General features: G+C 32.3%; 2 protein-coding genes across 2 annotated transcripts; both read right to left on the bottom strand.

Moving 5' to 3' along the window:
* Positions 1-3,645: 3,645 nt before the first annotated feature.
* Positions 3,646-13,040, bottom strand: LOC132950007 (uncharacterized). Its single transcript, XM_061021185.1, has 2 exons — positions 11,752-13,040; positions 3,646-3,943 (listed from the first exon to the last, which is right to left on the bottom strand). The coding sequence occupies exons 1-2, from the start codon at positions 13,038-13,040 to the stop codon at positions 3,646-3,648; spliced, it is 1,587 nt and encodes a 528-aa protein (XP_060877168.1).
* A 395-nt stretch (positions 13,041-13,435) lies between these two features.
* LOC132950001 (uncharacterized) lies at positions 13,436-14,737 on the bottom strand. Its single transcript, XM_061021173.1, has one exon. It carries the CDS (start codon positions 14,735-14,737, stop codon positions 13,517-13,519), a length of 1,221 nt encoding a protein of 406 aa, XP_060877156.1. The 3' UTR covers positions 13,436-13,516.
* Positions 14,738-16,439: the final 1,702 nt, after the last annotated feature.

The raw sequence follows: 16,439 nt of genomic DNA, 5'->3' as shown, positions 1-16,439 counted from the left end.
ACTGTTACAAAGACAAATGTTTGTATTATAAATATTATATACATTTTATGATGTGTTTCAATATAAATTTAAGTGTTTAATACTTGTATTTTTTGATTAAGTAGGTACATCATATCATTGACAATTACCAGAAAAAAAGCTGGTAAGCTATGCTCAGTTTGTGTAATAAAATTGTATCAACTGTCAAAGAAAGAAACAGTAGGTAATGCATTACTATTAAAATTAAATAACATTTTCACATCAATACATCTGACCTAACTAACTATAATAAACATATCTACTTACTTACACTAATACAAATATACTAAATATTTTAACTATACTATTGTTTAATAAGTTATAACAATAAGTAGGTAAAACTATAAATTATTATTAAAATGAAATAAAATAACAATTAACATTTAACAGGCAACAGTAACAACAGTTGAAAATTGAACAGTTGTCAGTGAAAAAATAACATTTGAGAATAAATATGAGAACTAGAACAGTTATTTAATTTATAATTAACAGCCATTTTATTAGAACAGCAGTTAAATGTGATGCTGCTGATAATGAATAACAATGATAACCGTCGTCACCGTGGTTAAAACGTCAAAACAAAAAATAACAATAACTGTTATTTTTTCTTCTGAGTAACAGCTTGTTCCTGTTATTGTAGTAGTAACTAAGTAACTGAGTAACTGTAGTTATAAATCACTGTTACTGTTATTATTTGCCATCACTACTACGCGGAGAGCTGCAGCTTGAACAATACAGGGGCGAGCTGTATCACTGCAGAGTCTACGTAGTATGAAGATTTCAGGAAGTTCCTCTCCTATGCTGTGTGTGAGTAGCTTGAACAGTACAGTCAAAGCTGTACCACTACTCACACAACAGGTTAAGGAGAGGAGGTGTAACCGGAGGTACTATTCAAATGTCGAGGACTCCGCAGCGGGAACCTCTAGGCAGCGGTTGAATTAGAAATGAACGGATTAGCGAGTGTATCGGAGAGTGCGCGTGTCGACTGGTGCGTGCGTATTCGTTTTCTGGAGCGGTCCCAGCCTGTACTTATGTTGTAATATGTCTACCGATAGCATACAGTACGGTATTTTACTTCTGTTGATTGTCAGTGACGACTTTATTTAAGTTGTATCCAGTGTGGTTGGTGTTCGATGATATCTGTCCGTAATATACACTTACGTTCTCATTAATACGTATATTATAGGTGTGAACTTGGAAATATAATAATTAAATGTGATAATAACTTGTGCGTTCGTAATGCCGAGTTGACGACCCGCACTCTGTACGCGGTCTGTATCAGGCTTGACTGGATGGTTTATTTGTGTTTTAACGGATTCCAACGTATGAATACTAATACGTTGGGAGCATATTAGTATTACTCATATTACTTCGATCTTACATGGTTTTAATTTCTTTTAACTTGCTTTTACTTCGTTTAACAGCGACCGTGACATTTGTTCTTACGTGTTTAGCCACCGCTAGATCACGTGACCTATTATGAAAAGCCACTTGTTTTGTCCTGTTACAAAGCTTGCTTGTGATGGAGGTGAGAGTTCTTATATTATGATATAAGAGGTAGTACTAAATATTTCTTGTCTTTTGGTATTTACCATTTTGATGACCACATTATTTTCATAAATTGTTTTTTTTAATTAATGATTTTATTAATGAAACTTTGATTTATTTAATTGTTGATCATAATATAACTAATCATTCATGCTTATGTACCTATCTATTTATATTATTATTATTATTATTATTATCATAATATGTAACCACCATGTAAGACTTGGATAATAACTTAACAAAAAAATAATTTTAATAAATAATAAGTAGAATCCAATATTCATGTTTTAGTTGATGAAGATGATATTAGCAAGAAGTTATTATATGAGGCATCTACTTCTACAGAGATAATGAATAGTCCAAGAAAAATTAAAGGTTAGTGTTACAGTTGCACATACTTTTGCTTATATTCATATTCATCTACATACATATTTAATATTTATACATTTATATATATACATATATTTATTTGTTAACACTAATTAATTTTAGATGTTGAAGATTCCAACAATAGTTTTGGTGACTTTTTGGCTTGTAATTATGAAGAATCAGTGGCAGATCTAGGATTTTGTTTTTTTTTTTTTTGAGGGGGGGGCAATATTTTTTTACATCAGTACATATTTTTATAAAAACATTTATATTAGTATAATGGTATATTAAAATATATTATTAATTATAATGTATCATATAAGTGTACACACATAAAAAAAGTATTAAAATCAAAAATATTTGTATATAAAAAAAATATAATTAAAAGTACCTAGTGTTTTATAAACAAAACTGTAAACGTCTCGAATGTTGTTTTGCAAACAAATCTATTCTTCTGGTTTTATATCAATATGATGATGAATATTTAATAATGATAATGTAGGTGTAGGAACGGTTTTTTTGAAATGAGTAGACACTTTTAATATACACAACACGTTTATTCAACGACGACACGTTTATTCATATACTATAATATGGTTATCACAGACAGATATTGTAATACGTGTGACAACGACCACGGTCCAGCAAAAGCTGCTCCCGTCACCACCGCCGGCGGCCAGACCGGTTGTCGGTCGCGATCTCGCGGACGTCGATAGAGACGCCGCGGTCGTTGCGATAACGACCACGACATACTCCCCCCCGAGTCCACGAGACGCGCCCGAGCAACCTAGTCCATGGGGAGGATGACTGGGTCCCCGGGCTTCACCTCCATGGCCTGGATCCACCGCTCCACTGCGGCCAGCTGCTGCTCCTGGGTGCCTGGCTGCTGCTCTGCTGGTTGTGTGGCTGGAGGCTGCACCACGGGCTGCTGGGCTTGCGGCTGTACCATAGATTGCTCGTCGTTCTGGTCGGCTTGCGGCTGCACCGCTGGCTGCCTGAACCGGCCACGCCCATCCCGGACGTCGTGGCGCTGGTACGCCGGCGCTGCTCGGCGAGGTGGCACTTGCCCGGGTGGTCCTGCCCTAGGCCTGTAGGGTGTTCGCTCAAGTGGACCGGCGAACCCCCGCTCGAACAAGGCCCATGCAGTCGGGCTTGCTCGTATCCGACCGAACGACGCGGTGGCCGCGCGTTCAGCCGACCAACCGCTCACCGTGTCCTCCGGTCCATCCCCAGAGAGCCTCCTGGCTTCCCGCAACAACTGCGCGGCCATCGCCCGGAGCTTTTTCACATGCGTGGCAATCATACCGCGTGATGAGCGGTGGTTGCGGTTTGGTGGCGGATGATTTGGTCGTTCTGCCATCTGAAACAAGTATGATTAGTTAGTGTTCTCTGACGGTCCTACAGCTCGTTTCATCGCTGAGACATGTAACTTAGTAGGGTGTTTACCCTCCGTCAAGAACACTCCGGTTCCTAGTGGTTTACCCAACTTAACTGGACCTAACCATTTCGGGGCGAACCCCGCATGAAAACGCTTCCCCGCACTTGACAGCGGATCCGCTTTGTACTATACCCAATCCCCTACTGACGGATTGCATCTTCCCGGGGATTCTGGGTGTATATGGGTACTGGGGGCTTTGGGGCCGGAAACCACCGGGTAACCCCCCTCTACCACAGCAGTATAGTCCGGTTCCACCGGAGAATCTTCGATTTCTACCGGAGGATTCCGCACTGCTCCGGACAACTCCGGATCATTTTTGACCGCGTCCGGAGATCCTTCAGCCAGCTCGAGCTGCCAATCTCTGGGGGGGCCTTGATCTCCCGGTCAAACATCATTTTAGTCGGTGACTGTCCGGTGTTTCGGTTTTCTCTGTTTCTTACGGAGAACCACACGTGTGGCAGGTAGACATCCCACAGATGATGAGGCTTATCAACAAGTAAGGTTCGGAACTCTTTCTTCAACTCTTGATTTTGCCTTTCTACCGGGTTGGCACGTGGGTAGTGATGGGCACTATCGAATAGTTTGTACTATCGAATGATGGTCGATAGTCCAAGTGAACTATCGAATATTTATTCGATAGTTTTATTCATGGACCGAATAGTAAAAACTATCGAATAAACAACCGATAGTTTTATTTGTGGACCGAATACTAAAAAGTAAAAACCATAAAATAATCATTTGAAATAGTAGTATATATTTGTATGTTCACAGCCAGCTTTTCCACGGTAAAAATTTTTTGTCAAGGGGGAATGTCCCCCTTGAAGCACTCAGATTTACCGTGTAACACAAAACAGAGATTTTCTACCAAATTTTGTCTTCGTGTAGCAAATTTTTTAGCAAATCTTAAAACTAAAATAATTATTTCAAGTAAAGAACACAAATTATTAAATAATAGTTTTTATTGTTAAAAATTAATTCTTAATTATATTTACACAAGTTTCCTTACTTCTCTAGTAAAAGGTACATATTCTACAATACGATCATGAATTAATAAACAGTATGCAGTTACACCTGCAAGCGATTCTGAAGCTTCAATTTCCAATTGAACATCCACTGCCGAGGCAGTAGCTGAATCGTTCTGTTTCGAAGTATCGATGACTATAATTGGAGCGTTTGTCAGAAAAGTAGAAGGACTCAATATCGGGTTACGAATACTTTTTTCATAGTACGATTCTTGAAACGATGTATACATATTATATAATAAAGTGAAATTATTTTTAGTAAAATCTAAATTCAAATTATTGTATGGATAAGCTATCGAGTTCAGAAATACTTTAACGTTTGTTAAATTACAATGGTCAAATATACTACAATCTTTCGATAACATATTTTTGCGTCCTTTTTGCAATCCAATTATGATAAATCGTGGTTTTTCTAATTTTGAAGCAGTTTTCAAATTCCATACAACTTTTTTAGCGGTTCCGAGTTCAGGATATTCAAAAGTCTCAAAAGATCTAAAAGGAATAAACAAACTTTTTTCTTTTTCTATAAGTTTCAATAATTTTAACCTTTCTTCATCGTCAACAGTTATATGTGGAACCATCCAGGCTATTTTATTTAAAACGACTTTACCTTCAGAAGCAGTTACACCAGTTTTTAAACTTAAAGCATTTAAATCGCTATGACTTCGAGTTAATATTAATTCCAATCTAGAATTCACTAATATTCTTTTATAATCTTCAAACAAACCTAACCAATATTTCAATGGAATGCAAGCACTAAATTCACCTTTATCATTTTCTGATTGCGTTGCGTTTTTAAAATTCCAGCCAGCATTTTCATAGCAATTGTAGTTGTCTGGCGTACCGGATAAGTAACCTTTCAACGAGCTAGTGATTCCAAGAACACGCGTGCTATCTACTTCTATCCCATTGATTTCCAACCGTATTTGCTCAAAAAGGTAAGAGTAACCGTTATTAGTTAGTTTCACTTTGGTAGCATCAGTAATTATTCCTTCCAAAAAAATAAAGCTTTCGTGTAGATATGGATAGACATCCGTTTGCTGGATCGATATACGTATTTCATCATTATTATTAAATGATGTTGTATACGGTGCGTATGAATGATATTCAATTTTTGTAATTTTAGAATCCGTTTCGTACTGTGAAGTTATATCCAAAATATCACTTTCAGGCATTCTGCTTTAATTGATAACCCAAAGCTTGTAAAATTTTTTTATTCTTCACCGTCAATTTTTTTATTTGATTTGATGTTGCTGGTAGCACTTTAGTCTTATGACTAGTTGTACTGATCCGAAGTAGTGGGTTTATATTGAATTTTAAACCCATCTCAAGATCCGTAACGTTTAATATGTAACACAATTGTCAATGCCTCACCAAAATTATCAATCGGATTATGATCTTGATCAACTAACTGAACGGTTATCGAATCAATATTTGTTTTATTCAATTTGTAATATATTAAATTTGGTGGTGACTGAATTACTTTCAACCCTGTCCTTTCACTTGGGAAAAACTCATAAATCGATTGACTCTGAAGATGGTTGTTGAATGATCCTTGAGCTATATTACACATTACTTTTATAGAATTAATTGTGTTTAAATTTACAGCTTTTTCCGATCGAAGAATTTCATTGTGTGGCTTATATACTCGTTTTTCAAAACCGAATACAGGTGCTATACTATACGGATGCTCAAAGTGTAGTATCCCATTACATTTTATATACGATCTGAAATCGTTAGGATCAACTGTAATGTCGAATGTTAAATTGGTTAAGTTTTTACTATTATAGTCATCTATTTGCTTCTTAACTCGTTGCTTAATATCTTCAATTTCATAACAACCCTCTTCCAATGTAATAAAACATATCATAGGATCATTATTGTTTTCATTCTCAGCTACTTGTATAGAAAATTTATTATTATTATCATTAATATTTGGAAACGAATTAAATGACTGTAAACATAACAAAGCTATTTCTGAGTCCTCGTAAAGGTTTATAGACGGAAAATAATTTACAGATAATATGGTAGCATTCCCAGTTAAACTTAAAGTAACTGACTCATACATTACAAAATCTAAGATATAAATTTAATGATGAGATCCGTGACGTTTAATATGCAGAACAACTGTTAACGTTTCGTTAAAATTGTCAATTGGATTATTGTTTTGGTCAACTAACTGAACAGTAATTGAATTAATATCTGTTTTGTTTAATCTGTAATATATAAGGTTTACCGGAGATTGAACAACCTTTGTTCCTCTTCTCCCACTTGGGAAAAACTCATATATCGAATGGCTTTGAAGTTGGTTGCTGAATGACCCATGTGCTATATTACACATTACTTTTATAGAATTAATTGTGTTTAAATTTGCAGCTTTATCCGATCGATGTTCTTCATGAAACGGTCCACAAACTTTCTTTCTATACCCAAAAACAGGTGCTATACTATACGGATGCTCAAAGTTTAGTATTCCATTACATTTTATATACGTTCTAAAATTGACAGGATCAATACGTACACTGAATGTCAGCTTTGTTCCGTAGACTTTATTAACTTGAGATAACTCTTATGTCACGGCATTCGACTGGTACAAAAAATTGAATTTTTGCTATTCTATCTGGAGGAATTGATTTTATTCTCAGCCGGTTATTAGTTGGATTTATAATATTTGGAAATGAATTGCACGTTTGCAAAGATAACAAAGCTATTTCTGAATCCTCGTAAACGTTTAGAGATGGAAAATAATTTACCGACAATACAGTTGAATTTCCAGTTAGATTTAATGTAATAGATTCATGCAATGCAAGAATTCAAGACATAAATGACCAATGTTAAATGTATTGAAGTCTTGATAGTTGGAATAGTTGTATACTATTTTGAACTGTCTGAAATAATGTTGTAATTCAATTGGTGGTGGTAAATCACCAAAGCTATCAAAATATACAACTTTGTCCTTATTTTTATAAAACGCTACCCAATGGCTTCCGTCGCCTGAAGATGTATCCAAGTTTAATATACCACATTCAATCGTATGTGGTTTTTTAGGTAAGTTATCACGTGAAAAGACACCTCGGAAATGATTGATTTTCAACTTTCCGATATATTTTATAATATCTTGAGACGAAAGCGGTCTATCAGGTAGCGTGATCATCAGTTTTTTTTCCTTAACCTATTCTTGTTTGATTTCAAACCACTGCCTTTTTTTCTTTTTGAATTTTGAACCGCATTATACACACTAGCACCTCCAGACATCAAACTACCAAGTGCTGACAATCCTGCAAATATAGGTATTAAGGGAATTGCACCTCCTGATTGTCTCGGTACTAAAATCAACCTTTTACCACCATTCTTTTTTTTTGAGATTCTTTTTTTTTTCGCTGCTAGTATACAATTTGTTTTTATAGCACGTTTCCGTTTGCAACCCATACCTATTTTTCTTTTAGCTTTCATTGCGTTTGTTACTGCGTACGCAACTAATTTCTCTTTTCTAGGTGTATCTTTTGCTTTAAATCTCTCCCAAGCACGATTTTCTAGCACTTTATCAGCTTTATGTCTATCGTCTAAATTTTTACTCGTTGCATACACAATATCGTGATCACGACAAGCAGCATCCAATGGGTTTATTCCTTTATCACCACGATCTAGTCTCTTTTTTAATTTTGTACCAGGGCCGCAATACTGATAGCCTGAAACATGGGCTTCGAACGGGAGACTATTTATAAGAGAGTTTACTAATCCTTTTCCAGTCTTGTCTGACTTATACTTGCGAGTTGAACACGCCATCTATAACTGGCTATAAATTTAAAAAATCTAGAGTATTTATATGAAAATAATATGAATTTGATTGAGCAGAAAGATAAATTAGATGTTATAAATGTAGATGTTCAGGTAATAAAAAAACCATCAAGACATGGTTCGTTATTACCCGATACTATACGTGCTATACTAGTTTGGCCCCAGTGGTTCAGGAAAAACAAATATAATGTATAATCTGATCACACATGCAAACGGGTTAAGATTTGAAAATATTTATTTATACTCAAAAACCTCTAATCAGGAAAAATATGTTTTATTGAAAAAAATAATAGATGATATAAAGGGTGCTAATTTTTTCATATTTACAAGCGCTGATAAGGTTATAAAACCAAACTTAACCAAAAAAAATTCCATCATCATTTTTGACGATGTGATATGTGGTCCACAGTCCGTAATTAGAGAATACTTTAGTATGGGTAGACATTCGGGTGCTAGCTCTGTATTTTATTTAGCACAGACATATTCTAAAATAACCAAACAGCTAGTAAGAGATAACGCAAACTTCTTAATAATACTGAAACAAGATGATACAAATTTACGACATATATTCAACGATCATTCATCTACAGATATGGATTTCTCAGAATTTCGCAAAATTTCTCATTTATGTTGGAACCATAGTGATTATGGGTTTATGGTCATCGATAAAACTCGGGAAATGAATGAAGGAAGGTATAGATGTGGTTTTCATACGTTCATTAAAATAAGATAATTTTATATGCTTATACTCATATATAAATATACCGTCACAAAGTAATTATCTGCATAGTGTTATCGGTAGTCACACGATACAGGTATATTACATTTATTATTTACAATGAACAAAGAAAAAGTCTTGTTGGAAAATTTAATAACATCAAAAAAAAATATTAAACGAAAAATAATGGAAATGAAACGCGTTGTTATAGATTCTGAAAACTATTTCCGTGAAGCATTTAAGCCAATAATTGAACCATTGAGTACACATACAAAACAAAATGAAATATGGAACACACAGTCAACTGAGCTAGAAAATAAATCAGAAACCTCATGTACTAGTGAAGATGATGATGATAACGAATTAAATTCACCATTTGAAAATTTTTTAAATAACCGTCCTAAATCAACACGTTATGATAAATCCTATGGTTTGCATTATGATAAAGATAGTGATTCGTATAAAATAGGAAAACACTCTGCAACTTTTAGTCACGGTAAATTATTGCTGCTTAATAAATATTATAAATTTACACCAGGACTATGGTCTTTATTATGTGAGAAGGAACCAAAAAAAACAACTATAGAAGATATAGAATCTTATTACAATATTTTGAAAACTTCTGGAGTCCATTTAAAAGCAGATGGAAAACCTAGAACCTCGAGGTACCATAAATGGATGACTGTTGTAAAACCGTTGTATGATCGAATGAAAATGGAGGAAAAACAGTTTAACGAAGAGATAGCTAAAATTAATGAGAATACAACTCCTCGAATTAGCTTAAAATCATTTAACAATACTTTACCTTCTACTCCTTTTGGGTTATTTAACGCTAAACGTAGAAAAATAACACAAGAAATTGAACCATTTGATTTTAATCAATCAGCAAGCAGTTTTTCACCTGCAGATCACATGTCTACAGATATGATTAATTTTACTTCATCACCTGATCCTAAGACAGGCAGAGGTTTATATAAAGATGTATTACCTCAAACACAATTAGTTTATTATGACGATCCGAATGAGCTAGTAACTAGATTAAATCTTCTGACATCATCACAAAGTGTTGGTAATACTGGTGTCAATAATGAAATTATATCTATTTTAGAAGAACTGCGTGAGAGAAATATTATAGTATAATGACAACCTTAGAGAGTATAGCTAATGAGCTACATCGACCAGCGAGAAAAATATTTCCTAGACGTAGTGTGGTAACACGGTTTATTGACGACCTCTGGCAAGCTGATTTAATGGATATGCAATCTCATTCTAAAAAAAATTATGGTTTTAAATTCATATTAATTGTTATAGACACATATAGCAAATATGTATTTGTGGAACCGCTGAAAAATAAATCAGGTAAAGAATGTACAAAAGGAATGTTTAATATATTGAAAAAAGCTAAACCAACATTTTTACAGACAGATAACGGTACAGAATTTTACAATGTCCAATTCCAAGATTTAATGAAAAAATATAAAATTAAACATAACAGTTCATACAGTGTTATCAAATGTTCTATCGCGGAACGTGTGATTCGAACTCTTAAAAATAATATATATAGACATTTTACTGCAACAGGCACATGGAATTGGTACAATACAATATCAAAAATTATACATAACTATAATAACACAAAACACAGAACAATCAAATGTACACCTAGTGAAGCTCGAATGGGTACAAACCGAATTAAATTTAACACATATATAAATTCTGAAACATTGTATAAACCAAAATTTAAAGTTAACGATAAAGTACGAATATCTAAGTATAAACATATATTTACTAAAGGATATACACCAAATTGGACAACGGAAATATTTACAGTTTCAAAAGTTTTACAGACAAATCCAGTAACTTATCAACTAAAGGATGAATCAGGCAGTATAATTTTAGGTGGTTTTTATGAACAGGAAATTAAATTAACTGATTTTCCAAACACCTTTCTCATTGAACGTATTGTAAAAAAAGTTGGGAATAAAATGTTTGTTAAATGGTTAGGTTTTGATTCAAGTCAAAATTCATGGATAACATCATCAGATATTTTAAAATAATGTTTTTTTATGTATAATATTTATTTATTTATTTATTTATTTATTTTTTTAATAAAATAAAATATCAGTTTTTTTTATTAAGTCGAATTAATTATTTCACATGATCTCCTGATCCTCATTAGTCTGTTTTGAAAACTATATATAAATATATACAATCGATAAAAACAAAAAGCGTCATCTAGTGGTAAATAAATCAATGAAAATAATAATACTGCTGTATTTTGTTCCGCTAGATAACGCTTTTAAACTGAGTCATTAAGTTTATAGTGACCATAAGCTAAAGTATTTATCCCGTCATCCATTATATAACGTTTATCATCGTTTGCACTTAGAACAAGTTTGCTCATTGTTTTCGAATGAACAACATGTTTATTTGATTGGATAAAATTCATTTTTCTATGAGTTTGTTCATCCTTGAGAGTTTTATGGTTTATAAAAGCGTTTAGTATATTCATATAATTGTTAAATTGCATGTGATTTTTAATTATATATTTCTTTACGCCTTTTGCTTTTTTTTTCTCAGCGCCATCTATAGTTTTATAAGCATATAATTTCGGTCTTAATGAAACGAATTCTTTAATTATAATTCCTTTCATTTCATCTTTAAAGAACCCTGGTTGATTTTTATGAATTTCACTAAAACAACAATGGTCTTTAGGATAATTAGATGTGTCAAAATATGGTAATAAACTATTTTTTAAATCGTCAAAAAAATTTGTTGTTTGGATAGCATATATCAGGGAATCAGTATCCGAATATAAAGAACTAATTTTAGTACCATACCTTTTCTTCATTACATTATAATGGAAGTCATACATAAATGTTTTCGAAACGTCTAAAATTGCAAATCCTACATAAATTGCCTTGTCGAATTTAATTGTTTCCTTATGCTGATGAATGGCCATGAGATTCTTAGAATATATAGTTCTGTCTTTAAAACTAGTTTTCGCCATTAATTTCCTTGCTTTTTGTTCTGAAGAAACCAGTTTTATAGAAGTTCTTGCTCGAACATTCTCCATACATTTACCAAAAACGCTATTAATTAGCAACTTCCAGAAATCCTTCTCAAACTCGTTTTTAGCTTGTACTCTCATAGATGTACATAATTTTATGTATGATGCCATCCATTTACTTTGGGAAAAACGGATAGCTCGATGAATTTTTACTACTTTAAGACCGTGAGAAATTGCTTGTTTTAAATTTTTGTAATGTACAATATAGTTTTTTTTCGGTGATAAAGTAGTTAACAATTTCTCAACTTTCGAATTTGGTGGACATTCGTTAAACGGTAAAAATGGGAAATCATTATGATATTTATGTAGATGTTTAGGATACTCAATATCAACTTCTAATATATATCCGACTTCTGAATCATCAGCGATTTTAGTTACATCTATGTTGAGATCGTCAACCCATTCAAAATCTTTAAAAGGTAATTCTGTTAACATAGACTTCCCATACAAATTCACACAATCGAGATATGTAATCCATGTGATCGGTTCATTTGCATTATAGTCCAATCCTTCGATATTTGGTATGTTTGCCTTAACATATCTTTTGGTTGATTGGCATATCCCGCCTCTAATTGATTTTTCGAAGAAAAGCAACATGTTATACTCCTTTAACCTTGATAATTTGACCTTGGTATACTTCAGCATACAGTCAAAAGCAAACCCGGGAGCAGTCATATAATGAGCAGGATCTAGTTCGAGCGTAGATAAACATAAGTCTCTAAAATTTTCGAACACATCGGCTAGTATGCTAACATCAGTTTTTAAATAAAGATCGCTATATTCACCTAAAGTCTTTATATCAAATGTATGCCATACATTTTTAGCATGTATATAATCTTCATCACTAATTTTCTCGTCTGTTAAAGAGTTATAAAATTCTAGCTTTGATGGTAGAAAAGTATCATCTAATTTACTCCAATTATCGACATATTCATAAGGGAAGACTCCTTTTCGTGTAACTAAATCTAGTGCTTCCGCAGAAAATATTTTAAGAGTTTCTCTAAATCTCGACTTATCTTCAGATAAATTTTCCGCAAGTTTACTTAATGACTCGCTCATAAAACGGAATGTATCAACAAATTTTATACTAAATTTAGGTGCGATTTCCTTGCTGAAGGATATATATTTTTCTGATGAATTAGGAATAACGTGAATATTTTGATCATCGCAACCGAGCTCTCGAATTATGAAATGGCTATCGTACGATAAATTATGAAAGAAAATTGGAATGAATGATGGATTAGTTATTTGAAAATTACATTCGAGACAAAGACATTGTCTATATTTACCAGTAAAATGACAGTGATCTCGAACTTTAATTAAATTATTTTTTTTAAAATGTTTTGAACATTTTTCACATCTTTTAATTCTTTGAAAACGTTTTTCTTCTTTTTCAGTTAATTTACCCATTGGTGTAGCAGTTTCGTAAATTGTTTTGATATTATTTCCGATATCAATCATATTTTCCATAAATTTTTTTGCTGCATTTTCACCTCTATAAATAACCACCTTTTTAGGAATCTTCAACTGTTTTACTAACTCTTTTGGTATAATATCATAGTCGACTTTACATAAAACCCATAACTCATAATTTCATGTAAATGTGTAATATATGTTTTTTTTTTTTTACAACTCTGAATGAATTCATCAGGTTTTTTAGGAGTTAAAATACATTCGAAGTCTGCATAAATAACAATTGGTATCCTTTGAGTTTTTTTATAACTTTTAAAATAAATAAAATCATCATCTCCCTCTTCAAACATTATAGGTTTCCCTAATTGGTTCTTTCTACAATTATGTTGATGTTCAATCAATCCTTTCATACCCCAAAGTTTGCTTTTACACGGTTTGTTCCCAAAAGTAGTAAAACATCTTTTACATATAATTAGCTTAGTACAATTTTTAGTTTTCTGACTTCTAACGAATCTTGAAAAATTTTTTATATAACAGTAATGTGATGTTTCATCATTATTGAACAGAAAAAGATCGAAATGTTTTTTTCTTTCAGTATTACAAATATACAAAGGAAAAATATGTTTTTTATCATTTAAACTATAAATATTAATTGATACATCGTTTGTACGTTCAAATTTTTTCATCTGACTGATTGGTGTTGGAAAATCAATACATTTAAAATCTAAACCACTTTTTGTTTCTAACATTTTAAAATATTTCTTATTCAAATAAGTTTTATTCGATCGATTATCAAACTTAGATAGTATTGAATATTTAAAACATTTAGCATCGTTATTTTTTACATTTATAATTGCTCTTTTATCTTTTATATATTCAGGTAGATCTAGATACGTTCTTCCTCTGAGAGGATTCACTGTATTAATTCTCAATTGTAATACATCTATAGTTTTAAGGGACCACCCAGATCCTTTCGCTAAAAACTGGTCTTGTTCAGATAATAATTTATTGAACATTCCATTTAGTAATTTATTGAAATTGGATGAATTACATGCAAGTGTATTAGAAGTTTTGAAAGCTATGTCCCGAACTTCTTGAGTGAGTATTCTTTCGTATACGCTATCCACATGTAAATTAAATTTTATAGATGATTGTAAACATGATTCTTTTAACTTTAAAATTAATTTATCTCTAACATAGTTAAAAAAAAGCGTGTAGTCTATAAAATTTAAAGTATTCTTAATCAAAAATGTTTTTGAACATTTCTTAAATTTCTCGATTTCAAATAAACCTTCGTCAGAAGATGACATCCGCTCGTGTTTTTTAATCGTTTTTCTTTTCATTATGAAACTGAAAAAATAGATTAAATAAAAAAAGACATAGGTAAAAGCAATCATAATATTGTAAATTTATTATAACATCAACTTCTTTTTTTTTAAATCTTATGCAAGCAATTCAGAATATTGTTTTCAAAATATAATAAAAGTATTAATTCTAAATTATTACAAAGAAAAAAAGAATTGGTTAATATAATAAGAAATTACTCAGATTCTAATTCTCTTAACCGATTGTTTAGTTCTGTTAACCGGCACTGAAGATCTGCTTTACATTCACTTGAATATTTTTCGAAACTATTATGTTCATTTATCAATTTATTTTTAAAAACTGTTTTTTTCTTAATACAATCATTAATTTTTGTAAATACTTTTTAAAATGCTTTCCGTTTCTCGATACAATAGCGTTTATTGTCACGCACCTGCTGTTCTACTTCTAGAATTCTGCTTTTAACTACGTTTATTTCTGAGTTCATGATTCTGAAAATTACATAGAATTTCAAAACTAACTGTTAATTGATACGTTTTTTTAAATCTAAACCACTTTTCCTAACATTTTTATTGCATTAGTTTTATTTGAACGATTATCAAACTTATCCAGAATTGATGATATAAAACATTTATTATTCTTCAACAGATATTATATACACAGGGATGATATATTTTATAATTTATGACAATATCATTCGATATATTTTTATAATATAAAATAATAAATAATAACAAAATAATTTATTTGTAAAAACAAATTTTATTTTTTGGAAAAACTGAATATTATCAATATTTGTCTAATTGTTCATACAACTCACTAAGACCTTTCTGTATATTTTTTTCACAAAGAAACGCTGTATAATTTGAATTTTTATAATTATTTATCATCGTTTGTTTTTCTTCTTCTAATATTGCTCTTGTCGTTTTCAATCTCGCTTTCAGAATCTTTATATTTATTTCTCTCAAGTTTTTTCTGAAAGTGACTTTGATTTCATCCATGCCGAGGTTGTTTTCGTCACGTTGTTGTAATATGGAGTTGATTTTTTCTAAGATAAATGACGACTCCATTTTTTTTTTTTTGTTTTTTTGTTTTTTTTATTCTAGAAAAATTGAATAGATATAAAATAATGTACAATAATAATAATAATTTATTATTTTTGTCGCACAAAGTCCTTACTGCCGACCCAGAGGCAACGACCGACTCGGCTACACTTAAATAATATTTTATCGTGTTGTATTGCTCCACGCTCTGACTGAACAAAATGATAGCGCTAAGCACCACCACGCAAGGCACGGATGAGAGTGGGTCCCTTATACGTAACGTCAATATAAATAAGAATGAAGAACTCAAGGTAATATGTTCTAATGACGAGCCAGAAGCACCGCCCTAATATTAATATGTAAGATTACAATGTTTTACATTCATATGAAATGGATGGGCGCCCACTAATGGATATACATAGGTAAAATTAACACGTAGGTACAAATGATACAAAATAATATTATAATGATACAATCACCGGTCTCCCTGGTACCCGCAATGTTGCCACTCGTTCACCTTCCGACTGCTTAATTGGTCCATACGGCGAGTCGACGCTGGTGGACTGGGAATCCCAACGATGGCCACTGACGGGTGGCGCAAACTAATAATTCGGACGTCGCCGATACTCCACGCAACACAATGGCGACGGCCAACAACCAGATACCTGCCCGCGTACAC

The sequence above is a fragment of the Metopolophium dirhodum genome, chromosome 1 (genome assembly GCF_019925205.1).
Source record: "Metopolophium dirhodum isolate CAU chromosome 1, ASM1992520v1, whole genome shotgun sequence".
Lineage (NCBI taxonomy): Eukaryota > Metazoa > Arthropoda > Insecta > Hemiptera > Aphididae > Metopolophium > Metopolophium dirhodum.
This window is presented reverse-complemented; position numbering and strand designations above follow the sequence as displayed.

Bases quoted from the DNA above. Each gene is read 5' to 3' on its own strand.
- LOC132950007 (XM_061021185.1), bottom strand. From the start codon at position 13,040: ATGAGCGAGTCATTAAGTAAACTTGCGGAAAATTTATCTGAAGATAAG. The intron at 3,944-11,751 runs GTATGGTACTAA...ACTATTCGATAG, and splicing joins TATAATGTAATGAAGAAAAG to TGCCCATCACTACCCACGTG.
- LOC132950001 (XM_061021173.1), bottom strand. From the start codon at position 14,737: ATGAAAAGAAAAACGATTAAAAAACACGAGCGGATGTCATCTTCTGAC.